Consider the following 26,215-nt stretch of genomic DNA (forward strand, 5'->3'; position numbering starts at 1 on the left):
TAACGTTTAATGGTCAAGGCTTTTTGAGCTGCAGAAAATTAATCTATTAGTTAAGTCGCAATTGAAGTTTGTATAAAGTGCTATTTATAATAAGCGAGGACAAATCACGTCATGTTCTATCAGGTGCAGATGGTGTGTTGTGGTGTGGCCGTTGGGGGGCAGCAGTGAGACAGCCGTTTTCTCCGCGCGGTTGGATGTGGTGCGCTGGTGCGAGCTGCTGTCTCTCTGCGCGAGCTCGAAGATGGCGGTGTCCGTGTTTCCCGGCGTGCGGCTCCTCTCTATTGGGGACGCCAACGGAGACATCCAGCGGCATTCCGAGCAGCAGCCCCTGCGGCTGGAGGTGAAGACCACGCCGGAAGCGGCGCTTTTAAACCTCTCGAACAGTGAGTACATTCCTGCTTTTTTTAGCCTTTGTGTCCGGGCCGGCCTTAGCCTAGCCACGTTAGCCTAGCCGCGTTAGCCTAGCGTGCTAGCAGCACCAAGCGAGTGGCAGCGCCGCGCTGTTCCTTCACTGGTCACATGTGAAACTAGCAGCTAAATGTCACTGAGCATATGATGTTGGTTGTTGTACTATTTGTAGGTGTGCACTGTGTTCGGGGTTATTAGACACACTCGTGTTTATTTAGCACGCTGATGCTTCGGGTTATTCGCATTGTGTTTAGCAGGATACACTGATTACACATTTACTCTCAAAGTGTCGAAAGTTCATTTTACATTCATATTAAACCCGACACCGTCTATTTTGAGTAGCACCGATTAGAACCACAACTTAGTGTTAACTTTGTCCTGGACAATAACACTGCATGTTGTTGGAGGCTAAGTAGCAGTAGCTATATTTTCCTCCCACCTGCATTCCGAAAAATCACGCCTTGTGCTCTGCGATTGGCGGATATCTGAGAATGCGCCGTAGCGCACGCTGTATAAGCCAATCAGAGCTCAGGAACCGGGGTTTTAGCAGCAAGGCCCTCCCCAGGGGGCTGGGTTTGTCGGTATACGGGTAGGATAAAAAATATGCAGCTAGCTAGCGTTTTGATGTGGATTCGCGCCTAGTCAGAAAGTTGACTGGACGTGTTTTCTCTGCTGTTGTTTGCACATAAAGCACGCAAACAAATAAAAAACCTTTATATAATTGCTGATATTTTTGCCTGTAGACGAGTCTTTGTGCTCGTATTTATCGAATCACGCGCCTGCCGACTGCCTCCACGCGCGTTGTTTTGTTTTGAAGCGTGATTGACGGCGCTCGTGCCTTCACGCGCGGCACACCAGCGTTTATTAGAGACGTGGTGGAAAAACAGTTAATATAAACCAGTGTAGCATAACATTTGTTGGTTTGGTAGACCACGCTGGATCTTTATATTGTTCCCTGCGGTGTTTAGGCATTCATCTTTGTTCTGTATGGAACAATAGCGGCTCTCCGGCCGCCTGCTCATTCAGCGCTGCCGCTTTTGTTCACACCAAACTGATGCCCCCGAGAAGAAAAGGGTGAAGAAATGGTGCCGTGACCAAGATATAAAGCTTAACCTCTGCATCCACAGCACATTCTCACAGCTACAGCAGCCTGTTGTTCATTTCTAAAACACACTGGCGAGTTTAAAAGCATCAGAAGCTCTTTTTGGCTCAGTTACTTTATCAGGATGTTTTCCTCTTACTACAGAAGGAGTTTCTATGAAGTTGTATAACCCTATCTAGACAGGACTAAATTTATCCAGGGTTTCTGGGGCAGTTTCAGACAGCACCTGCAATTTTTTCCATCTCTATTGGCCATTGTTGTGTTTTTTCATTGTTGAGTTTTGCCAAACTCTTATTTTAGTCCCATCTGGTTCAGCACGTTCGTGATCCTACACAGATGTCGCTTAATGTTGGGGGGAATCAGTGACCCTCTCCTGGTACTAAACACTTCTCGAGTCATGAACTGAAAACACATATACAACGTATTGAAAGTAAATCTGAAAAGTAATAATCACAACCTTTGTTCCAAAGACCCAAAATAAAACGAGCACCAGCATGATGTAGTGACCGTAGATCCTCACAACCGTGCAATCATGTATGGTTTATGAGGGAATTTTAGAAGAGTAACCTGCTTCTGCATTCTTGTTTTTGTGGGAAATTACTCTTTACCGCAGTGCTTATGAATTCTGTGATCTGATTGGTCAGAAGGTGTTGGTTAAGTATGGAATAAATTGTAAAATGGAGTTGCTGTTCCCACCCTGAAGGTATTTTTTTCCCCCAAATAAAAGCCTTTCCTAAACCATAGCAATTTGTGGGCAGTGCAAATTGTTAATTTATTGATAAATGGTTTTTATCCACTTATAGTTGGAATTAATCTTGAGAAATGTGTGAGACTGAAGTTTCATCACCTGCCTTCTCTTTCTTTCTTTAAATGGGAGCAAAGTGAGCTGCTTTTAGAGAATTTTATTGAACAGCCTCTGTCCAATCAGACGCCATGTGTAGAATTTTCGCTGAAGTTCACTGATAATTTATAGAATAGAACAGAAGAACAGTTTTTGTCATGTTTACATTATGGGACTTGTGAAGAAAAAAAATTCACAACTCCATCTTTCATATCAAACATGATACAGCACCCTGGAGCAGTGAGGGTTAGGGGCCTTGCTCAAGGGCCCGGCAGTGGCAGAGTGGCAGTTCTGGGGTTTGAACTCTGATTAATAACCCAGAGCATTAAACCGCTTGAGCCACCACTGAAACCTTTCCATGACTATGAATTGATTTGATATGTCTATCAGCTCTAATGTTTTTTGACAAAGTGACATTTCTTGTTTAGTGAACCTGCAGTTTCAGTCACCACTGTGTCTGAGAAAGTGTCTGTTTCTTCTTGGTGCTGTGTTTCTAAAGCAGACAGATGCATGGCCTCTCTAAGTACACATGGACAAATGATAAATTCATTACATAGATCACCCAGTGTAAGTGTTGCCTTTTGGTTGCCCTGACCTAACTGCTAAAAGTTGTAGTTTATAATGTAGCACGATCCAGGAAGCTGGTAAAAGGTGTGTTAGGATGACTAAGATCAGACAAGCTGCCAGTTTTCCAGGTTTTCTCAGCAACTTGATAGACTTTTGTAAAGGCCACAGTTTAATGCATGGTTGTTGTTTTTTTTTGTTAAGCATGTTCTGTGCATCTCATGGTTATTTGTGCAAGTAAGTAACAAAGTGGACTACTGCAGGTTTGAGTGTAAAATAAAGACAAAGGGAAACTATTGTGGTTAACATCTGCTTCTAGCAAAGCTGCTAATGTAGCACATCATCTATGTGCCCTCTCACAACGTCAACTAGTTGTTGCCAATGTTTTGGCCGCACTGTTCTGCTTTCACATTGCACATAAAGGTGATACTCCGTCTGCCTTCGGACTTATTTATAGTCTTAAAGCTTAGAACTTAAACAATAGAACCATGAGAGTCAAAAACCCAGCCCTAGTTTCTGTTTGTTTTGAGCGTCTGAGCTAGTGACCTGTCGGTGTATGCTTCTGCGCAATACACCAACATCAAATAATGCAACTCTGGATGCTTTTATTAGATGTAGTTTTGCCTTTGGATGCAAAATATAGGACTGTTGGGTTTAAAACAGAGAACTAGATACATGCTGTGGGCTTTACAATGCTGCTGAATGCAGAAGTTAAATTCTGTGGCAGAAACAAAGCTGTTGACTTTTTTACGGATGTTTTTAATAGTTTCGACGTTTACAGTTAAACAGTAATTAAATGTTCAAAAACCTGATAAATAATTACTCAGTGTAGAGTTTTAGGAGGATTTATTAATTGATTAATTTATTTATTTGCACATAACCCCCCCCCCCCCCCCCCCCCCCCCACCCCCCCCCGGTGTTTTGTAAAGCACAGGACTTGGTCCAGTATGTTCATGTGGGCTATCAATAGCATTAGGTTTAATCCTGGATCAGCCGAGACGCTGTATTAAATGCTAGTGACCTGAGTAGAGTGTGTGAAAATTAGGAATATGAAACTGTGTGTGTTAGCTTGCTGTCCTAAAGCATGCGTTAGTTACCCAAAAATGTTTGGTCTGGGAGTTGGACCTAAATAATATAATGGCTATGTTTTGACCTTTTAACGTATGTTGTCTCTGCAGATGAGGAGTCGAGCGTGTTTAAGTGTACATTGTCACGGGAGACGGAGTGCAGTCGTGTTGGGAAGCAGTCCTTCATTATAACACTGGGCTGTAACAGTGTGCTTCTACAGTTTGCCTCCCCCACAGGTAACCCTCTCTCAGTCCGTTAGCCTACACACTGCCAAAAAAAACGTGTGCTCCTGAAGCTTTCTGTGGAAATAAGCAACCCACAGGAAGTCTTCAATTAGATTGTGTACCTGCGAGCGCACAGCAATACGTTCAGCTATTTTTAGTTATTTTAGACATCTAAACATCACACCATCTGTGCGATTACCCTGAGCTGTTCACCATTTTGAAATGCACAGCGTTTTTAGAATGTTTGTATTACAGTTCTACACATGGGTGGATGGCCACGTAGTGTAATCGCGGTTGTTGTCAACTCTAAACCTGCTGCTGCTTTTGGTCACACACAGATTTCTCCTCCTTCTACAATCTGCTGAAGAACTGCCGCGGCCATTTGAATGAGCACTCGGTGTTCAGCGAGAGGACAGAAGAGTCCTCGGCGGTACAGTACTTTCAGGTGTGTTTTTGCCTGCTTATTGGGAGGCTGTGGGTTTGTGAGTGTATGATTGTGTGCCTTAAAGTAAGCTCCAGTGCAAATGCCGTCCTTGATAAGGATGAGTACGAAAAAGACTTTGTGGCTAATTGCACTAAAAAAAACTAAGAGTCAACTGAAATAAGTGTATTCAAGCAAAACAGAAGCTTAATCAAGAAGATATTTCTGTTGGCACTTCTGTATTCAAGTACTAGGTCCAGTTTACTCCTAACAACATACCAGCACTGAATCTTCTTTATATATAATGCATGATAAGGGGAATTTGATCTCACCACTTAATACAGAATCTCTCCACATCCTCCTGGGTCCTGCGTTCTCTCAGCTCACCCTATGACCGTTCAAGGAAGTTTAGGTTTGAGAATGGGATGGTCTTGTGAAAAGCTCGATTCTCTGCTGAATCAAAATCCTGTTCATTTGCTCGTGTTTTGGGTTACTGTCCCGCATCAAGGTTTAGTCTCAACACAATTGATGCTTTGGCAGAGGCAGAGAGATTTACTGGAGTTTACGGAGTCTGTGATACACATCGTAGCATATGTTCCCAGAAGAACTTCAACGTTCATGTGGCTCAGTATTTAAAAATATACTAATATTTATATTTCCTTCACTTCCTGTTGTCCTTCAGTTCTATGGCTACCTATCTCAGCAGCAGAACATGATGCAGGATTATGTACGAACTGGAACCTATCAACGGGCCATTCTCCAGAACCATACCGACTTCAAGGACAAGGTATTTTCTGCCGTGGTGTCGGCTACGTTAATCCTCGTATACATGTTTGCTCACCAGTCACTTTATTAGAAACATCTGTACACACGTACATTTATGCAGATATCTGTCCAGCCAATAAACCATGCAAATACATGTCAAGAGCTTCAGGAAATGTTCACATCGTACATCACAGTTGATAAAATCTCTGATTATGATCTTTGACTTTAACTGGGACTAAAGTTGATGCTACCAGATAGGCTGCTATGAGTATTTCAGAAGCTGTTGGGTTTTCAAAATCTCTTGGTATTTTCCACACACATCAGTCTGTAGAGCTTTACAAAGAATGGTGCAAAAAGCATCCTTTGTGCAGAGGGTCTGCAGGCTGAAGCATCTTGTTGATAAGTGAGATGAGAATGACCAGCCTGGTCTGGGCTGACAGGAAGTCTGTACTCTGATAGCTCTCTACAGTCATTGTTAGGAGAAAAACACCTTGAAGCGCACCACACATTGAACATCAAACCTTGAGGTGGGTGCGCTACAACAGTGTTTCTCAACACTGGGGATGTGGTAGCCTATTGGGTAAGATGTTGGACTACTGGACCGGAAGGCTGCGAGTTCAATTCCCAGGTCCAGCAAGCTGCCACTGCTGGGACCCTGAGCAAGGCCCTTAACCCTCATTTGCTCAGTTGTAGTAAAATGAGGTAAAAATGTAAGTGGCTCTGGATACAGGCTTCTGCCAAATGTAACGTTAATGTAAATCAGCTGGACACCGCTGGTGTAAACGTTTCAACCACAGGTACACAGACCCTTAGTGGTCCGTGGCGTAATTGAAGGGGGTGCGTAAAATAATTATAAAAAATTAAGTTATCCATCCCATCTTTATTTTTATTGTGTATATAGAAATTATTATTACTAAAACCAGGAAAAAATAAGGCTAAAATTCTAAATTGTTTTAAATGACCTTATGTGCATTTTTATTTTGCCGCCATTTTACTCCTTCCTTTAAAAACAGCCAGTACGTTTGTTTATAGCGCATTTCTTTCGGAGAACTGTCACACAGAGGGGAGAAGCCGCCATGGACAGGTGGCTTAAAAAAATTGATGGGGCATCTACCAGCAGGCCTGACACAAGACAAGTAACACCAGCCCACCATACACATATACATGGTTGTATAATGTATTGTGAAGTATGTGTTGTGGAATTGTAATGCAGTAGAATGCATTTTTACTTGTCGGGTATTAAAAAAGTGCAGATTTCGCACCAAACAAAGGAAAATAATATTCAAATAGATCTTGTTAAAACATTAATCTCAAATTAATGGACACATGGTGTTGAAACAGGCTGAAGTAGAAAGTTGTTGTTGTTGTGATTGATTTTGTAATGTACTGTATGGTCATTTCAGTGCAATCGAATTAAATGGCCAGATGCAATTTTAGTTGTCAGTTATGTCAGTTGTCAGATTTAGTTACCGCCTCTTAATTATTCATATTGCATTCACTCTCTTAATTTAGCTTTTTGTTAAATAGAAAATCGTTGTGGTTGGATAGAAAACTGGGGGATGGTGGGTGAGAGCAGGAGTTGGGGGTCTGTGAGGCTGTTTTGAGATGGGATTTTTTGGGGGTGGCTGTTGTAGCTCATCCACCTCCAATTTTGACTTTTGTGTGTGTTGAGATGCTTTTCTGCTCACCATGCTAGTAAAGAATGGAAAGAACTGAGTTACTTCATCTTTCCTGGCAGCTCGAGTCAACTGGCTCGTTTCCTTTGACATCTCCTGAGCAACAAAATGTTTTCACCCAGTGTTTTTTGTTTTTCCTCATCATTCTGCGTAAACTCTAGAGACTGTTGTGTGTGTGATATTTCCAGTAGATCAGAAGCATATGACATTCTAAAACAAGCCCATCTGGTATCTTCATCCTTGCCACAGTCAGTCACAATGATTACACTTTTCCTCCATTCTGATGTTTGAATGTTCCTCCACGTCTGCTGCCACGTGATTGGATCACACCTCCAATGTGTAGGGGTACAGGTTCCAGTGGATGGTGAATGTATATTGTTTGCACTTTATAGCCTTTTTCTCATAACTTTACCTGCTCCTGAGTTTTGTCCTGTCTTTGCCAGTGCACTTATCCAGAGCAGAATACAGAACTATTACAGGAATTAGATTTGTTTTGTGTTTAAATGTTCATTTAAATTATCTGGTTTGAAGAGAGAACACAAAAGAAAGAGACAGTTAAAGTTGCAGCACTACAAATTTGGCATTGAAATGTCTTTTCAGCATCAAAATTTTCCTTATATACTCAACAAGCCCCCCCCCCCCCCCCTTAATTATAGCAGATGAGAATTCTGTGCATTATGTTGTACAAAATAAACATTTGTTCACGCTCTATGTTCACTCTTCGGACCCTTTGCGACTGCTGGGGTCAAACTGACCCGAGACATTTAAAGGAGTTATAAAATCACTACAAAAAAGTTTTTAAACGTATCGTCTTTATCTCAATCTCAATAATCTAGATAATGTTTGTGAATCAGTAGATTATAATGATTATAGATTAGCAACTATAAAGACCTCGATGGCATAAATCCGGAAAAAATATTGGAATCGAACAATGTTTCAATTAAAATGATATAGTTTGAAGTGATTTATCACATCCAGGTTATAGAAGCTTGTTAAACAAAAAATGAAGAAACATTTAGACTCTGTTCAAACCATGTTTTAATCTGTACTTTCTCCCCCTTTCCTTTCTTTTGAAACTGAGGTTTGAGATTATTTCTGTCTGGAAGTGCACGTCCTGGTTCCCCATGCTGAGCAACACTTGACACTGATTATTAGTTTGCTGATGAGGTGTGGAGTCCAGATGTTTTTTCTTTCATAGCTCAGCTGATGGTCGCTTACTTCATCTTTTAGAAATGTCCATCACTGTAGTTCTGTGTTGCTGATGGTCTGGTGTCCATACTGAAAAATAGACTTGCAGCTTGTTCTCTCTGAAATGCTGTTTTTTCGTTACGAATCTTATGAAGTTCTCCGTAGTGTGTGTGTTAACAAACGACCCAGTGTTCTGAAATCCTTGCTTATTCCTGAGAAGGAATTAAAGATTAGTTCTGGATCAATCTTTTGGTTTGGATGCAGTTATTTTACCCTTCTGCCCTCTTTCGATCCTGTAGGTGGTGTTGGATGTGGGATGTGGCTCAGGGATCCTGTCGTTTTTCGCGGCTCAGGCTGGTGCACGTAAGGTGTATGCGGTGGAGGCCAGCACTATGTCTCAGCATGCAGAGGTGCAACTCCTTACACACCTTTGTCCAGGCTGTCATGTTAACACAATAACTTTATGGCAGCATATAAATGGCTGTTTGGACATGTGTGTTGTGCAGGTTTTGGTGAACAGTAACAGGTTGACGGAGCGTGTGGCAGTAATCCCAGGAAAGGTGGAGGAGATCACTCTGCCTGAGCAAGTGGACATCATCATCTCCGAGCCCATGGGCTATATGCTGTTTAACGAGAGGATGCTGGAGAGCTACTTGCATGCCAAGAAATTCCTGAAACCGAATGGTTAGTAGCGTGTGTGTGAGATTTCAGGCTCAAACTGTCAGTTTCTTATAATATTGCTGACTTGTATTTGATTTGTGTTTTTAGGTAAAATGTTCCCCACCATTGGAGATGTCCACCTCGCCCCTTTTACAGACGAGCAGCTCTACATGGAGCAGTTCACCAAAGCCAACTTCTGGTGAGTGTCTGTAGTGAGAGCCAGTTGTTTCTCCTTTTAAACTTTAAACTATATTGTAAGCAAAAATGAAGAAAAGGAAACATTTGGGCAGCTTTTACTAGTATGTCCCAACAGAAGCAAAGCTTTGCACTCACTAACATGTCTGATGTTTCCCCTTGCACACAACTCTCCATCGTGGTTTTGTTTGCTTGCTGCCTGAGCTACCACCGATCGTTCATTTGAATCGAAGCTTGCCGTGTGTTCCAATCGGCTTTGCAAAAACATGTGAGAATAAAACCGTCACACCGAAACTCTCCTCTGGTAGCACCTGAGTGAGGTAGTGTCAGTCCTGTTCTGAGCAAATGCTGTTCATTAGGGTTGTTGTAGGTGTGAACTGCACTGTGAGGCACAAACAGAAATCAGAGCTTTTGTGGTACAAAACTTCTGTATGGTCTCTCTGAGCAAGCTGAAAGGAATTATTAAGATCTGAAATCAGCACATATCAAAGCCAGCATCCAGTGACCTCAGATCGGGACAGAAATGTCAATCTTCTAGATCGTTTATGTTGGCAAAATAAAATGTAGTATTGCTACCTCAGTACTAGAAACTCACTACTCTTCACTATTTGTAGCAGCACTAGGGACAAAAAATCTGACTCATGCAGAGTGTATTCTGACCATCAGTTGACTGAAGTGCTATTATTTTTGTGTAAGTGGATGTTCTCGTAGACATGAACAAGCCTCTAAACAGAATAAATCTGAAAGAATAAAGACGAGACACTCCTAACATTTCATCTTGTGTGGTTTTCAAGGTACCAGCCATCGTTCCATGGGGTGGATCTGTCTGCACTGAGGGGAGCTGCCGTAGACGAGTACTTCAGACAGCCGATTGTGGTAAACAGGGTGTTTATAAACTGTGGAGATTGGGTGTGTGTGTGTGTACATTATACATGTTTTAGATGGTAGGTAGAGTCAGTGGGTGTGTGCGTGCCCGTGCAGGCATATGCTCGCTCTCAGCAGTGTTGCAAGGACCAGATCTGATTTCTGGGAGCCTGATATGTTGAGGAATTGCAGGGTCAGTTTACTATCAGAGTTTAACAAAGAAGGAAACGTATATTGATATTGTATTGATCTTGATAGTGAGAGCAATGACTTCACATTGTGTATCATAAGCATAATAAGCCTTTTGCTGCAAAGTAGACAGCAATCAAGGAAATATGTTGTTTCCATTTACAATGGCTTTGAAAACATGTTTTACAGGTTAGGTGGAATCAGCTGTACCGTTTGTGTATAAAGCTGTGATCTTAAAGAGGCAACAGTTGATGCTTCTTTTAGTTTTGACTTGTACAAATAATCCACAAAATATATAAAGCACGATGAGGAAAAATCCATGACATCAGGACAAAAGTATTATGTGGCTGAGAAAACCACTTGTTGGCTTGGATATGTAGGGGCCATTTTATACCCACTCTCTGTATCACCAGATTCTAGGGGCCATTTTATACCCACTCTCTGCATCACCAGATTCTAGGGGCCATTTTATACCCACTCTCTGCATCACCAGATTCTAGGGGCCATATTTATACCCAATCTCTGTATCACTGTAGACACTAGGGGCCATTTTATAGGATAGCTATGCCACCACCTTTTATTTGCTTCTCATTGGTCCATAAATTCTACATAATGCTTAGTGCTTTTCGTGTGCTTTCTTTTCAGGACACGTTTGACATCCGAATCTTGATGGCCAAGTCTGTGAAATATACAGTTAACTTTTTAGAAGCTAAAGAGGAGGACCTTTATAAGTATGTTGTTTATAATGATTTGTACTGGCTTATCATTCAGTGCTGTCATTCCTTTTCCCAATCTAAAGGATTAAACAGGTTCTGGAATGACAATCTGTTTTGTTTTCCCCCATCCAGGATAGAGATCCCCTTTAAGTTCCATATGATGCACTCAGGGTTGGTGCACGGCCTGGCTTTCTGGTTTGACGTTGCATTTATGGGCTCTGTGTAAGTTTTGTGTGCCAGCATATTTATCTGAGGCATATCTAAGCAAACTGAGTGCATAAATATTTGGTGTGAGCTAAAAATTGTTCTTTCTTCATGCAGGATGACTGTGTGGCTTTCTACGGCACCCACTGAGCCCCTGACTCATTGGTATCAGGTGCGCTGTCTGCTGCAGTCGCCACTCTTCGCCAAAGCAGGAGACACTATGTCGGGCACGGCCCTGCTCATCGCCAACAAGAGGTTACACTTAATAATCATAATAATAATGTTGACTCCCAGGAAAGTAAGTTTTGTTTTTACAGTTCAAATAACATTTTATTGTTCTAGGCAAAGCTATGACATCAGTATTGTTGCTCAAGTGGATCAGACTGGCTCCAAGTCCAGCAACCTCCTGGATCTGAAGAACCCCTTTTTCAGGTGACGGTGCATTTTTATTATAGTATAATTATTACTCGTGTTTGTTTATAATCCTGTTTAAACAGCCTGCTTGAAGCAGGAAACACCATCTCATCTCTGTTTGTTCAATGTGTTTGCACAGATATACAGGCAGCAGCCCTAACCCTCCTCCAGGCTCACACTACACCTCCCCCTCTGAGAACATGTGGAACACTGGGGGAGCCTATAGCATGAGTCAAGGCATGGCTGTGTCAGGTAATACACACACACACACAACCTCATGAACAGTGAATACTGTACTGGACTCATTATGTGTGTGAAAGCCTTTAAAAACAATTGAACTAAACGCTAATTACTACGTTGTGATGTTTACAAACGAGTTGTTTTTAATTGTTCTCTTATTCTCTCTCTCTTTTTCTGTCTCTTAATTTCAGGAATGCAAACAGCTTATGACCTCAGCTCTGTCATTGGTGGCAGTGGCTCTACAGTTTCCCACAACAACCTCATCCCCCTTGGTACAGACATGCACGCATGTACGGATCCACACAGACACCCACACACCCACACCCACACACCATAAAACCACACCGATGAGCACATTCAGGCATCCATTATGAACTACAGAGGTGCCAGACAATGACCCTATTTCTACCACTTGGGGTAAAGAAGCTGCTTGAAAACCACTCTGATTTTTGCCAAAAAGCAGCATTCAGACTAAGTACAATTCAGGTTTGTCACAGTGAAGGAACCTACAGGAAAAGGTGCAGTGATCGTGCATTTGAAAGCCGCTTGTAAGCCTGCAGAAATCTTCTGGACAGGACGGGTCTCTCGGTCATACAAGAAAATGGATGAAATGCTAATTTAAGTAGCAGTCATGCCAGGTCTTCTAGAAATCTTCAGGTTTCATACAAGGACACTGACACTGGGATTAGAGCAAAAAACAAATAGATTCAAACTGTAGATAATCATGAACCACTGCTTATGTTTATGCTGTTATTATTACAGATATATGGAAAAAGAGCCTAGATCACTCTCCATAAACTATTTACAAAAACGGTTTCAGGAGTTTAATGGAGGCCTTGAACGGGTTTCTCTTTTCACAGTGAACACGGGGATTGTGAACCACACTCACTCCAGAATGGGCTCCATCATGAGCACAGGAATTGTCCAGGGTATGTTTGTTCTTTTTTTTTGAACACTGCTGCATACCAGATCTGCTGCATACAGTATTCTCACAGCACTGTTAAGAAGTAGTGTTCCGCTGATCACAATGTTTCTGCAGGTATACACGGCTAACTGCTGAGGTAATAGGGAGATTGTTTCAATCTTTTTCTTTTTTTTTCTCTCCCTTCCCCAGGAGCTACAACCCAGCAGGGTCCGAACAGCAGCAGCACCCACTATCCCGTCACTAACCAGTTCACCATGGGCGGTCCTGCTATCTCAATGGCCTCACCCATGGTCATCCCCAGCAACACAATGCATTATGGGAGCTAAGGCCCCCTCCCTGCTTGCCCTCCCCTTTGCATGTCCAGCCCCCTAAACTGACCACAGCCTAAACCAGATTACCAAATCCAGTGCTGCAGCATCTGACTGTCACCTTACCTCCCCCCGATGTATATTCGTATATAAATATATATAAAACCTCTCTTGCTGTCTCTTTCAGTACCACAGTCCTCCCCACCCCTCCTGCATCCCACCCTACAATGCCAGCCTTTTCTCTGTCTTGAACAGTCGGAGATGTGATGCCATCGCCCTCCTTCTCCACAGTAGTGCAGTTCCAGGATTAGCCACAAGGAGGCAGTGGACTGTTGAGCTTTGGGATTTGATGGAATGTTCTTTGGAGAATTTTTTTTTTTTTTTTTTTTAAAGTAAATAATTATCAGATGTACATTCATAGAAGGGACACTCAAAGAAATGTCAGTGATGGACTGTTTGTAATGAACCTGAGATTTTTGGCAGGGCCGACTTGCTGTTCCCGGGTCATCTTTTTTCCTAGATTGATTGTTTTCTCCACATCATATCAAGCTGTCCAGCAATATCAACTTTTAGTATAAATATAGTCTCAGCCACTTTGACCTTTCTAAACATCTGCAGTGCGACTGGATTTCTTTTCTGGCTTTCAGGAACATTCAGGAACTGTCATTGCCTGTAGGATAAGTAGTTTAGATAGATAGATCCCATCTTGTAGCTCATTCCATTTCAGAGCAACACTTTTCATTTTTTTATTTCTTTTTTCATAAATAGTACAGCCTGAGATATATGTGCAGCTAGCTGTTCCCTCCTGTTTGCAGCAAGGTTAGCAAAAACTAACCATGTATTAAGCTAATGAGCATTTGAGGAATCTCCAGTTCCTGAGGTCTGCATCCACACGCTCTCCGGCCGTCCAGGCACAATGCTGGAATTCTGGAACGTATTAGGAGGCATTAGTTCTGGAAGGAGGACGGATGAACTGGATGTCAGGCTCTGCACACACCCGTCGGCCACTGCAGCAGGACAATTGCTTGGATCGACAGAATCCTAGTTTACATTCCCCCAAATCCTTATTGTTTGACCTGTGTCATGATCTTGTATTTTTTTTTGTGTGAATGTAATCACCTGTCAAACCTCTCTGACCCCTGATCCTAACTCGTTTTTCCTGTCCCTACATCTCCTACCTCCCCATGCTGGGCATTGCCTAGAGAAAGACTCTTGAAGGTATGCATTGCTTCCAGTCACCCATTTATATATATATTTTTCCCCTTTTCCGTTCAGCCGTTGATTGGATTTAGAAACTTTAATTGAAGAAACATCACGTTAGTTTGTAGAATTAACCCCCTTTCCTTTTTCTCTTCTTTCATTTCACAAGAAAAGCAACAGATAAAAGGAAAAAAAAACATGCAAATTAAATGTTGGAGACTTTCCTTTAATGTCTGGCTTCTTGTGTAAAAGAGGCCAAACTCTTTACAGTTGCTTATTTCCCATGTAACCATTGATTGAAGGGTCGTTACTTCCAAATTGTCCTATTTCAATTATTTTCACAGGCTACAGAAGACATTTGGATAGATTTAATTTGCTTTAATACTGCTTGCAGTGAAAGTGTTGGACTTTTTGGTAATCGTGTTTGAATCCTGTCCAAACTTGCTCCAAATTTTAATTCATGTTCCTAAATGGATAAATTCCAGCAGAAATACTAAGCTGTTTATTCGGCTGTTCCTTTTGTCCAGCCCTGAACTGCCACATGGACTCTGTGGTTTATTTGAGCCAAAGCATGTTTTTTTTTTTTTTAAATAATAAAGTGTGAATTTTAAAGCCATTCAATCCCAGATTTGGACAAGTTTGAAAATGTTTAAAGAAAAAAAAAACCAAGTAAACCAAATATAGTAAGGTTCCAAATCTGTTGGTTTACCTTCAGATTCACTTATTTCCTGCACTACTGCTGCATCCCTCATGCGTTTTACTTCCTGGTTTACCTTGTCATCATAAGGTTAAGTACTCTTAAATGAGCAAGGAACCTGAACAGAGCATTTAGAAATGTACATAAGATGTTTTAACATAGTTGCTTGGATTATTATTTTTTTTTGTTAAATTTGTCCCAACACCAGTCGAATCATTATCCACCTTCATCACATTTGATTTCAGCACGTTAGACATCAGAGAATTGTTCAGGCCTGAAGTTATCATGATGTAATACATTTTATTCACATTTGAGCCTTCATTTAAATTTTTTTTAGAACAGCAACCATTCCCATTAACTCCCAATGAATAGCAGATTTGCTCCGTGACTTCCCACTATATTTAATAGTAACATGGTATATATCGTGTCGAGTAGCAGTATATTCATTGTCCAAGCATGGAGACATTCAAATCTCCCACCTCTGTATAATACGTTACAATCCGAGTAAAGCTTCACCTTCCAATTAATCAAAGAATAGCAGGTGCATAGCAGCCGAAGTCATCTCCATCTCACTTATGAGCTGTTCAGTCAGTAGTGCATTAGCAAATAGGGGGATTTTCCTCCTAAACCTGAGCTCGTGACGGGCTATTTGGGTTTGCTCACAGTGGTCAATGCTGTGAGATTCAGGCTCGAAGGCGTTGAGTTAAGCGATGGTTGTGCTGCAGCTTCAAAGAAATACAACTGAAACAGAAGATCAGATACAGTACAATAAGGATGAGTGTGAGTGTTTATAAGGAAAGTCAGAACAGATCTTATGGGTTGAAACTCCAACTCGAACCAGGATAGGATGCAGGTTAAGTGGAATTTAGTCTGAAGTCCAAAATAACTTCTAAAGTAGAATCTACCATGGACATGACCAGCCTGAGTCTCGCATCCACGCCATACCAGTCAGTTTTAGTGAGAAACAGTTTCTGGGTACAGACATTATGTAAGACAACTTGGGAATTGTTTGTTAATGATCAAATTGAATAGCTTCATTAGTTTTATATATTTGTGAGTAAATCACCTTGCAGCCGACAGCCAGCAGTGCATGGAGCAACACGATGGCTGCCATCACAGAGAACGCCGTCGGTTTGGTGTCGTCACGAACCGCAGGCCAAAAGGTGATGACCAAGACCGCGCCAGAGACTGACATGGCAATCAGAATCAAGAGCCACTGCAGCCAACCGAATGGAATGATCCACAATATCTTAACAGGATATGTAAGAGGGGGAGGAGGTTCCACAGAAAGTCATTTTACAATTTAGTCAACAAAAGAAACCCCACCATATATGTATGAAGGTCCCACTGAATTTATAAAGGAGAAAGGAAAAAAAAAAGAGTTGACAAGAGTTGACAAATGTATTTCCTGTGTAAGAGTACACTGACATCACAACTTTATGAATTTACGTTATACATTAATTTGAAACCAAAAAGATAGTTTCTTCAGGCTAGTTTCTACCTTTTGCTTTGGTCTGTAAACATCACAGTTTAACTTGCGTGTCTTTCCTGACTGTCAGATTTTTGGGTAGCTATGGATCCTAATCAATTGAATTTATGAATCTATTTGTCAGATACTGGCTGTTTGTATAGTTGCCAGAACAGAGTTAGACAGAACCAAACCTCCGGCAACAGCCAGTGTGCAAATCATCAAATTTCTATCATCATTTTCAAGCACACTGGGAACACAAAACTACTTGTTTTTTCTATTTTGCTGCAATTGTGTGTCTGTGTTCTTGTTTTTCTGCTGTGGTATGTTTTCTTCTTCCAGTGTCTGAATAATGAACCTCACTTCATGTCTTCCAAATGTTCTCCTGCCAATCATGCCTTGCATGTGGAAACTAATGACATCAGCTAAAACAAGTGCAGGTTACTTAAGTTCCTGAACAAGTGCAGGCCCGAGTACAAGTCGTGTTCAATTCAGTCGCACCACCTCCTAAGGTTCGGTACTGTGATGCGCTTCCTGTTCCACATGATTCTTTTTAATTCTGAAATACAGTTTAGCTGGCGCACATCTACTATATATATATATGACAAATTCACCTATGTTTGGTCCATGTGAAGGGTTTTTTCAGGCCACCACACATAGCCACAGTTTTCAACGGGATCGGCGATGGTCAAACTTACCGAAGTAGGAATGTAAATGAAGAGCGAGTAGCCATAGACACACACCGTCTCCAGGAAAGAGTAAGCACTCATCTGTCGTGCGGTGCTCTGTCGCCAAGTCATGAAGCCCCACACAGCCAGCGGTACGAGCCATGCGTACAGGAACACGGTGACCGCTGCGATCGTCACTGTTGGAAATAACGTTTTAAAATTCAATTCATTTCATTTGCATAGCGCTTTTAACAACTGACATTGTCTCAAAACAGCTTTACAAAAGTAAAGAGACAGTGGCAAAGGAAAAATTCCCTGAGATTATATAAGAAAGAAACCTTGAGAGGAACCAGACTCAGAAGGGAACTCCTCTTCATTTGGGTGGCACTGGACAGGAAATAATGTAAATGTAAATAACAGCCTTTCTACAACAGTTTATAGTCGAGTGGATGTGAATTGTGCGACCAAGAGCTCCTGAGGAACTAATAGGTCAGTTCATTACAGACATGACACTAATTCCTTCCTGCTAAAGTCTTCAAAGTAATATTTTTTTCAGTCTGATAAATGTGAATGATGGAAAAAAAAATAGAGGCCAAATTTCACCCAGAGAATGTCTTTACTACTAATTAAACAGACACTGTCTCTATAATTTTGAGACTCTAGTATTAATCATATTGATTTGAAGAGAGTTAACTTTTAGTTGTTACCAAACTCATTTCAAAAACAGCGCTGGACTGCAGCTGGGACTTCCACAGATCCATCTTCATTATACAGAAATGAAAGTTAGCACTAATTATACCACAGCATGGGTGAATGCACAATCCCAATGGAATGAATCTGATTTGATCTCAAACAGGTTCTGACAAAGTTGTTAAGTCTTGCAGTGCAGACAGTAATTCTGGCTGTAAGGCAAATCTTTTTTACCCATCCCAAGGCATCCAGAGAGAGATTGTACCACCTCTAGTTCTGTTTGCTTCATGAATATCTCAGAACTTTAGTGAGAAGAGTCCAACTCGGTGAGGATCCTGAGACATAGAGATGTACCTGCTCCAGTTGGATTCTGCTTCATGGGGATTTTAGACATTCAAAGAGAAGATTCCAACAACCACCTAATCAATACACAATTGTCAGACTGTATATGACTAAAAAAAATGGACATTATTCATAACACTCCAGTGTTTATAACAGTTTATAACACACCCTCACACCCTATAGTGCCACCCAAATGAGGATGAAGTTCCGTTTTGAGTCTGGTTCCTCTCAAGGTTTCTTCCTCTTCCGTCTAAGGTTGTTTTTCCTCACCACACTTGCCTCAGTCACCTCAGGCTTGTTCATTAGGGATAAATACTAACATATTTAAATATAAGTAATATCAATCTTGATTTGTATTTTTGTATTTGAATATTATTCTTTGTATAATAAACTTTTTATACTTTTTGCACTATAATTCTTATGTTCTGTAAAGCTGCTTTGAAACACTGTCCGTTATTGTTATCGCTTTACAAATGAAAATGAACCGAATTGAAATCACGGCTTTATATTAACGTGCATGTTAACAGGTTATGGACGTGTGGTGGATACACGGCCCTTAATAATAAAATTTAAAATGTTATTAAAGTAATTTTTTTTAAAGCAGCCTCCTGTGTCAACACTTTCTAACAAACACTCAGATTTTGCCTAAGAGACAATACAACAATAAGAGAAAGGATATAAATGACAAAACATGACAAGTCATGCTGTCATTAGAAAATAAGTAAGGGTGTAGTGTTACAACAACCACATCTCAAAGTATTATTGTGAAGAGAAAAAAAAAGATTTTACACATGTGGGATATTCTTCTATCTGATGTGTCTTACCTTTGTGGAATTGTGGTCTATAGTGATATTGTGGGTCACCCATCTGATTCAGAAAGGTAGAGAGGTTCCCACTAATGGCCACAGAAAAGACAAGAGTTGCACATATCCAAAATGGCCCTGTGAGAGAAGAAGGCATTAAAAGTGCAATGAATATTTCATGACAGTCTGCCATTTTTGCTCGCAAACGATTAGAAATGCTTGAATAAGTAACAGCAGAAAACAAGCACTGTTCCTTACCATATAAATCTGGGCTACTGCGAATGTGATGTTTGATAAAATTTCGTCCTGGTAAAGGTAGAAGCGACCCTTTGATCCTGTCCAACACCTAAGGATTGAATTGGTTTGTTAATTCAAGTGTAAAAACAAAACAAAACAAAGAAATAGATTAGATTATCCCAACTTTCCATACCTGTACCGTATCCACATCGAAAAATGACTGATAGTATTCAAATGTCCAGAAGCCGCTGGTTTGCTTCTCACCTCTGAGTAACTGCAATCAAAACAATACAATAAGCAATCACCATCCAGCTCTTTAATGATGTTTGAATTGTGATGGTAGACACACCCCAGAGCTCTCCTGCTGGTTCTCCTCCTCCTCATCTGACAGGTTCAGTCTGACATCTGAGGAAGACGTGGCTGCTGCACCAGAAGACGCAGGAGTGGAGACGCTGATTGTGGAGGCGCCCGGGTCAGCAGACAGGAGATCTGCAGCCTCCTCAAACTCTGACGCACGTAAAGAACACACAGCAAGGCAGGTTTATAGCGACACTACCAGTCCTACCCAATCATACAAAGATCTTCATTTTTACTCTTTTCAACTCTTAGAATTATATGGAGACTTCAAGTCTATGACACATTTGGAATTGATTATTGTCTGTGTGGAGTTTCATATGTTCTCCCAGTATATGTAAAGGCTTTCCTCAGGAATCTCAGGTTTTCTGTTACTGTTAAAACATGTAGTGAGGTGGACTGGTTACACTACAATGGCCTTTAGGTATCAATGTGTATGTACAGTAGAGTCCAAAAATTTCAAAATGTTTGAGTGAATCTTTAAAATACTGACAAAAATTTCAGAGTTTCTTAGCATTTGTTTCGTCCCAATTGTTGTTTTAATGACAACGTGCAGTCGGACTCCACAAGTTTTAATCCATTTTAGATCAAATCCCTCTGAACACATGTTTCAGCTGGAAAATCTGTCCTTTTGTACAAAGCAGTTAACACAATCAATATAACACATTTGCTTATACATAAATAGGGGAATTAGAATAGGGTAATAATGCAGAATCATTTATGTTAAATATTCGCTCGCTCTCTCTCTCTCTCTCTCTCTCTCTCTCTCTCTCTCTCTCACACACAGATAACCAGATTGTATACTGTAATAGCCAAAAGTTTGTGGACAACTAAACATCCCATTCCAGATATAACCTTTGCCCTTATAATAACTTCCACACTTCTACAAAGAAGAAGGAGTTGTGTTAATTTCTGCCACAAAAGCATTAGTGAGATCAGATGTCAGTTGAGGAGGTCTGGGGTTCAGTCAGTGTTCCGGTTCATCCTAAAGGTGTTCAGTAGGGTCGTGTCAGTCAGTCCTTCCACTACAACCTTAGTGCACCATGTCCTTATGTTCCTTGCTTTGTTCACAGCTGGAACAGGTTTAGGCCTCTTATTTCCAGCGCAGAATGATTGTCATGTTTAAACATACGAACACATTCTATATAACTGTGCACTTCCAGCTCTGTGGCAATAATATAGGGAAAGCTAACATATGGATGTGATGGATGTCCAGGTGTCCACAAATGTTAGGCATATAGAGATAGATTTTTTTTAGCCATTGTAACTTATTCACCACCCACCTTGAAACTTCAGTTCATCAGCCATGGTGTGAGATCAGAGTCTTAAATAGTGACTGTAAAAATAATAATCTGGTCAATGCAATGATCATTAAACAGACTGTAAGCTATAGTATTAGATTATAGTGTAATATCAATCAGCTAAACTGGTATCTTCTACAGGAACCAGAATAGTGTTTATTCCCCACAGGATATAGCTTGGATTCATCAAACAGTCACCAACCTGACAAGAGGAGCAGTCGGTCCTCTCTCGACCTTTAATAACAGCTCAATTCTCTCGTTCACATCAAATATAACAGCTGTATCTGAACATCCAGAAACTGAACCTAACCGACGAAACTAACCTCATGAGAAAAAAACCACATGTAAATAACGTGACTGTTTAAAACTGAGCTCGCGCAGGTTCCACGTCATCTAGTCGCTTTGACGGTTCCTGCAGTTCCTGGGTATGGAACTAAAGTCACGTGACTGATCTCAGCTCGTGGGATGCACTTTTTATACCCTGGACTACAGACCATCGTTTATTATATGTGATATATATATATATGATTTATTTCCTAGAGTTCAGTGTATGTGTATATATATATATAATGTGGAAATAAATGACATTTCTCTAAAATCATTAGTCATTATGACTGATATTACAGCTTTAAATGTAATATGAATTTAATAATGACTTAATAATGTGGTGTGCAATCTTCAGCTTACATTCAGTCTTTTTTCTTTGTTGTTGTTGTTAAAGTAATAAAACAATTACAAGCCCCTGACCTGTTTTACAAACTGCAAACATATCATAGTTCTTCCGGTTTAATGTAACTCTTGGCCCTAAAAATGGCTGAATCTCAAACGCTTCCGTCCTCCCTTTGTATGTGCACTAAATATCCGTGAAATTAATGCCATCTGTAGCCTATGTAGCATCCTGTATGTCCACCAGATGGCAATTTGGCCGTTATCGCGCATGCGCGCTGTGGTTCACACGCTAACATGGCTGCCTTGGGGAGATGGTGCTCTACTGCAGCTGCTGCCACCAGCAAGGGTACAAGATGGGAGAGACTGCGAAACAGTCGTGCAGGTGAGCTCATTACCTAGTGGCATATAGCCAGGTTTATTTTAGTATATTTTAATATAGAATAAGAAACATTTCTGTATCTGTTTTTGTCTGTCTCCTTGTCTGTGTATGACTGTCGTTCACAACTCTTTATTTTACTCTCATTTTAAACTGGTTTTTAACACAATAAAACTTCATTTTGAGGTAACAAAAAGTGACACTTTTTAGTTTGGTCAAAAGTGGCATTACCTGTTATAACGGGTTTTCTTTTAGTGTTTACAAACCAGTGCTTCTAAAAATCAAAATAGGTGTTTTAGAGCTTTTTTTTGTTCCTGTCTTATATTGTTTTAGACAACAATACGATAGTGTATCTAGAAAGAAAAATAGAGAACAGTTATAACTTTCCTAGTGAATCCATGTGGACAATTTTGTACTTATCTTGTTCTCACCCAATCATATACTCTCTTGAAAGTATTTGTCCCGCCTTTGGAGACAGGTCTTACTCTACAGTAGCAGCTCAGATAAAGTAAACACGGCTTGTCAGTGTTTTTAGCTTTGTGTCGTTTAGAACACTGTTTCCTTTTCCAGGTATCTTTTGTTTGAGGATAAATGGTTAGAGTTTATTTATTCGGAAGAGGAAAAAAGTGTGTAAGTTTGTGGTTACGTGACAGGTAAACACTTGGCTTGCATGTAAATCAGTCAACCACTTCTTTGTGTACTTATGTGTAAATGACACACAAAATCTGTTAAATCTGACTACATTTGTTTGGCAGGTGTGTGGTGCTACAGCCTTCTGCGTGACTATAAGGAAGCATGCCGTGAAATATTTGTTGGTGCAGTTGAACGGCCTTTCAAAGCCAGTTTTTATGTGGCCTTGCTTGGAGGTACCTATGCCTGTTACTACACCAATCCAGACAGCACATCTTTTCAGTCTAGAATACTAGAGACCTCCAACCAGCTTGCCCTCCTCTCTCCGTGGATCCGTAGTGGCATGTCGGATGGGCATGTGCAGAGCTTGGCCAAGCTGCGCAACGAGGGCCGTTTGCGATATATCAGCCTGGGCATTGTGTCGTTGACCTACATGGCAGACTACGACCCTGAGCCCAGCCTGTATGAGGCACGATGTTCTGCACTTTCTGTGCCCTGGTCACAGTTGCATGAACGTGTGTTGGACGTAGGTTTTGCAGGGCGCTGGTGGATGTTGGAAAATAAAATGGGGAACTATGATATAAATGAGGAGGAGTTCAAGCATCTCTCTCCTGCCCTTCTGGCCACAGCACCCCCTACACCACAGGAGACAGAGAGAAATGAGAGACTGCACCAGGAGTCCTGGAAGGCTCTGGTGATGGAGGGAGAAGAAGAGATGGACAGTATGAAGAAAAGTGAGGAGGTAACAGGAAAAGGAAATGTGAGCAATACAAAACAGGACATTTAATGTGGTTTATGTGTTTATGATAATTTAGACCTGTCGTCATGTCATGTATGAATTTGTGTTTATCAGCCTGGACAGACATTACCAAACTCTTATATTTATTATAGTCCTCAAGCAGAAATTACCTTCTGAGAAAATGAAACTTATTGACCCCTTGCTTTCTGGTCTTCTTATTTTAACTGGCAAAATGATGAATCCTTCATTTTATTACATACAACAACATTCTTTCTTCATTCATTGAATACATTTTTGAGGAATACTCTAAAATCTTTTGCTCCTCCCACATGGACAGCTCCTCCTTTACCCCATTCATCAATGCCACTGAGCAGAATTGATGTGCCTTGTTGGACTTTTCTCAGCATAGTGTGACTCTGACATTATGGTGCAGGTCTATTCAAGTAAAATCTGGAAAGGACTAGTTCCCAAGTCAGCAATCTACTTCACATCAGAGGTCATGTAAAAACAATTTATTATAGACATAGATATTCAGGCACCATGAGCAACAATTGTATGCAAAGATATAAAGTATAGAACCACATCACACCATGTCCTGAGGAGGTTAAACATGAATCCCAAGACATCGACAAAGAAGCTGGTGAAGTTGTGGAAATCAGGTGCCAAATTATGTACATCCACAATGATTAAAAGAGTGTTACATTACCATGGCCTGTCATTGAATGACGACCTGCCTGTCTGATGAGATGAAACACAAATGTAACTGAAAAGGGGTGAGACATAGAATCTGCAAAATACCATCTGTGAAACACGGGGGTGGCAGCATCACTGATTTTAAGCAGAGATCCACAGCTGTAACAAAATAACTTTAAGACAACAAAGTGCAACTATTCACAAAGCACTGACCTGAATCCTATAGAAAACTTAAGAAAACAAAACAAAACAAAAAACATGTTTGTGGAAGAATGAGCAAAATCTCCAGCACACTGAGGTCCAAGCACCTGTTCAGGTAATGCTGCCTAATGCTAACAAAGCATATGCTGATTTCCGGCACAGTGAAAATCCGCTCAAATGGCCGTAACGTTTGTTCCCTACACAGTTCTGCAGTAAAGCAGACATTGTTGCGTTCTTATCCTCAAAAGGAAAAGCTTTTTCTTTTGCATTAAATCAGGTACTCCTTTCATCGTTGACTCCTAAAAAACAAATAAACTTGATTTTTTAGATGCAATACCTTTTGATGGGAATTCCAGGAGAAATCCACTGGCTATACATTAGATTTTGTGCAGCTACCATCATTTCTGCTCCCACACAGACACACACTGTTTTCAGATGGTGGGTATTGATCCTGTGGCCCCTCCTGCTGTGTTGACTCTTATTTCTGATCATTATCTGATCTCCCGGAATGGATTGTATATCCTGATCCTGCAGTGAAGAACGCAAACTGAGATTGAGGAAAGCGTGTGATGTGCACTGTTTTATCAGGGTGCGTGAATATAAATAGTCCTTGACGTCTTAGCTGAGGAAAGTAAACATTATGGGCCAATACTTTTAATAGGCATAGATTATGTCTCTGTTTGTGACTGACCAGAATATTTATGAGGCTTGCTGGAACATCCATATTGCCTTGTGTGGTTTTTCCTCCCAGTGGAATACACACAGTCTAGGGTAAGGCTTTCCCTAACTCCTTGTAACCTTATCCCACTTAGGCATGGCAAGAAACCCGCTATAATGTGTCCAGTGATGTCATTAATGCACATCTACAAAGTGGCTTTGCTCAGTAAACATCATGAGCTGAGATCTGTTCTCTCAATAATTTTAGCACCCTCCATAATTAATCCTGTTTTTAGTTCAGTTAAAGCCTTCTACTGTTCTTGCTGCTGATAAAGCTCTGATCCAGTAACAAAACATTTTACGTACCCGGTCAAAGGAAACTGCAGACATCCGGTGCTTGTGTCCACCTTATCTCATAATTTGGAAATGGACAATAGGTGAAACCTCTCTGAAGCACCCATCACTCTGTAAAACACACAGCTCAATCACAGCCCTTTTAAATGCTGTCCCTAGCTTGCTTCATTTCCTTCGGTCAGACTGATCTGTGATAACGCTGCAGCAAAGAGCACTGAGAAACCAAAACAAAAGGTGTGCTGATAAACTCTTGAAACTCATTTATTATTTTTATTATCATTATTATTTATGTCTATAATCATTCAGTATGTTTGATTCTTCCTATAATAATTTTCCCGGTATGTCATTCGAAATAAAAAAAGCAGCATTTTTGACTCCACGTTTCAGTTTTCGACAATGTTACTTCATGCTGTCTTTCATCTTGCACTAAGCTTCTCTCCCCCACCTCATGCTGCCTTTGCCCTATTGACTATTGACCGCCACTCTGTCAAATATGTCTCGGTAGCCGGCGCTTAGATGGATGTGGCTGCGACTGCAGCAGAGGTGAAGGCTAATGAGTGGTCAGTACGGCCCAGACGCTGCAGGAGAAGGTGGGTCAGAGGTGACTAGGGATAATATTGGGATTAGAGAAAAGGTTAGGGGGGAGGGTGGGGGTGCTTTGCCCATGGGTTTGACCTTATTGATTCTCTCCCTACAACCACATCATACATATGGGAAAAAATGAGCTGAAAAGAAAACACTTGTTTATTTAAAAATGTGCGAAAAAGCATTGTAGGTCCATTGTTGTTACTGTGAGGATGTTTGAATTCTTTGCTTAACATTTTATATTATAATTTACAAACTTTTTAGAAAAACTTAAGTTATTCAGGCACTTAAGTGAAAGTTAAGTTTTTATAAAAAAAAAAGAGAGATTTGAAATTTGGATTTTGACATAAGGAGTAAACCAGTTTGCATTTATCATTTTCTTTTACTTTGGCTAGGAAGTGTTACACTAGGAGGTTTAAAATAGTTAAGGTTTTGGCTCGGGTTTGAAAGGGTTAAATGTCTGCTTCACAGTGGGAGGAAAATGTGTGTGCATGCGCGCGTGCAAGTGTGTGTGTGTGTGTGTGTGTGTGTGTGATTGAGAGCACAGAGGATAGTTAGTGAGAAAGAGGGAGGTATAAA

General features: G+C 40.8%; 3 protein-coding genes across 7 annotated transcripts; 2 read left to right on the plus strand and 1 right to left on the minus strand.

Moving 5' to 3' along the window:
* The first annotated feature begins 168 nt into the window (after positions 1-168).
* On the plus strand, positions 169-14,396 carry carm1 (coactivator-associated arginine methyltransferase 1). 2 transcript variants are annotated; one of them, XM_027171667.2, is made up of 16 exons: positions 169-383; positions 4,094-4,219; positions 4,546-4,652; positions 5,311-5,415; positions 8,557-8,667; positions 8,764-8,941; positions 9,026-9,116; positions 9,907-9,988; positions 10,811-10,896; positions 11,014-11,103; positions 11,203-11,340; positions 11,428-11,517; positions 11,639-11,751; positions 11,931-12,011; positions 12,600-12,668; positions 12,854-14,396. In XM_027171667.2, exons 1-16 carry the CDS (start codon positions 242-244, stop codon positions 12,988-12,990), a joined length of 1,746 nt encoding a protein of 581 aa, XP_027027468.1. In that variant the 5' UTR covers positions 169-241; the 3' UTR covers positions 12,991-14,396. The 2 variants fall into 2 exon arrangements, with proteins under 2 accessions (XP_027027468.1, XP_027027467.1); XM_027171666.2 differs by having other exon boundaries at positions 170-383; positions 11,931-12,029.
* Positions 14,397-15,149: 753 nt separating this feature from the next.
* yipf2 (Yip1 domain family, member 2) lies at positions 15,150-21,551 on the minus strand. 3 transcript variants are annotated; one of them, XM_047801275.1, is made up of 10 exons: positions 21,420-21,551; positions 20,935-21,050; positions 20,715-20,767; positions 19,427-19,584; positions 19,271-19,351; positions 19,099-19,186; positions 18,862-18,978; positions 17,036-17,202; positions 15,936-16,118; positions 15,150-15,610 (listed from the first exon to the last, which is right to left on the minus strand). In XM_047801275.1, exons 3-10 carry the CDS (start codon positions 20,737-20,739, stop codon positions 15,515-15,517), a joined length of 915 nt encoding a protein of 304 aa, XP_047657231.1. In that variant the 5' UTR covers positions 20,740-20,767; positions 20,935-21,050; positions 21,420-21,551; the 3' UTR covers positions 15,150-15,514. The 3 variants fall into 3 exon arrangements, with proteins under 3 accessions (XP_047657231.1, XP_027027470.1, XP_027027469.1); XM_027171669.2 differs by lacking the exon at positions 20,935-21,050 and having other exon boundaries at positions 21,420-21,534; XM_027171668.2 differs by lacking the exon at positions 21,420-21,551 and having other exon boundaries at positions 20,935-21,326.
* Positions 21,552-21,628: 77 nt separating this feature from the next.
* Positions 21,629-25,430, plus strand: timm29 (translocase of inner mitochondrial membrane 29). Of its 2 annotated transcripts, XR_003444566.2 has the most exons (3): positions 21,629-21,783; positions 22,533-23,699; positions 23,781-25,430. XR_003444566.2 is itself a non-coding variant. In XM_027171671.2 (2 exons), the coding sequence occupies exons 1-2, from the start codon at positions 21,696-21,698 to the stop codon at positions 23,192-23,194; spliced, it is 750 nt and encodes a 249-aa protein (XP_027027472.1). In that variant the 5' UTR covers positions 21,629-21,695; the 3' UTR covers positions 23,195-25,430. The 2 variants fall into 2 exon arrangements, 1 of the variants encoding a protein (XP_027027472.1); XM_027171671.2 differs by having other exon boundaries at positions 22,533-25,430.
* Positions 25,431-26,215: the final 785 nt, after the last annotated feature.

This window comes from Tachysurus fulvidraco, chromosome 15, assembly GCF_022655615.1.
Source record: "Tachysurus fulvidraco isolate hzauxx_2018 chromosome 15, HZAU_PFXX_2.0, whole genome shotgun sequence".
In the NCBI taxonomy this organism is placed as follows: Eukaryota; Metazoa; Chordata; class Actinopteri; order Siluriformes; family Bagridae; genus Tachysurus; species Tachysurus fulvidraco.

Coding starts and splice junctions, on each gene's coding strand:
- carm1 (XM_027171666.2), top strand. CDS start 242: ATGGCGGTGTCCGTGTTTCCCGGCGTGCGGCTCCTCTCTATTGGGGAC. Junction 5,416..8,556: donor ATACCGACTTCAAGGACAAG/GTATTTTCTGCC, acceptor TCGATCCTGTAG/GTGGTGTTGGATGTGGGATG. Junction 12,030..12,599: donor TGGTACAGACATGCACGCAT/GTACGGATCCAC, acceptor CTCTTTTCACAG/TGAACACGGGGATTGTGAAC.
- yipf2 (XM_047801275.1), bottom strand. CDS start 20,739: ATGGCTGATGAACTGAAGTTTCAAG. Junction 19,352..19,426: donor ACCAGCAGGAGAGCTCTGGG/GTGTGTCTACCA, acceptor TTTTGATTGCAG/TTACTCAGAGGTGAGAAGCA. Junction 15,611..15,935: donor TGCTGGCTGTCGGCTGCAAG/GTGATTTACTCA, acceptor CTTCTGTTTCAG/TTGTATTTCTTTGAAGCTGC.
- timm29 (XM_027171671.2), top strand. CDS start 21,696: ATGGCTGCCTTGGGGAGATGGTGCTCTACTGCAGCTGCTGCCACCAGC. Junction 21,784..22,532: donor ACTGCGAAACAGTCGTGCAG/GTGAGCTCATTA, acceptor TTTGTTTGGCAG/GTGTGTGGTGCTACAGCCTT.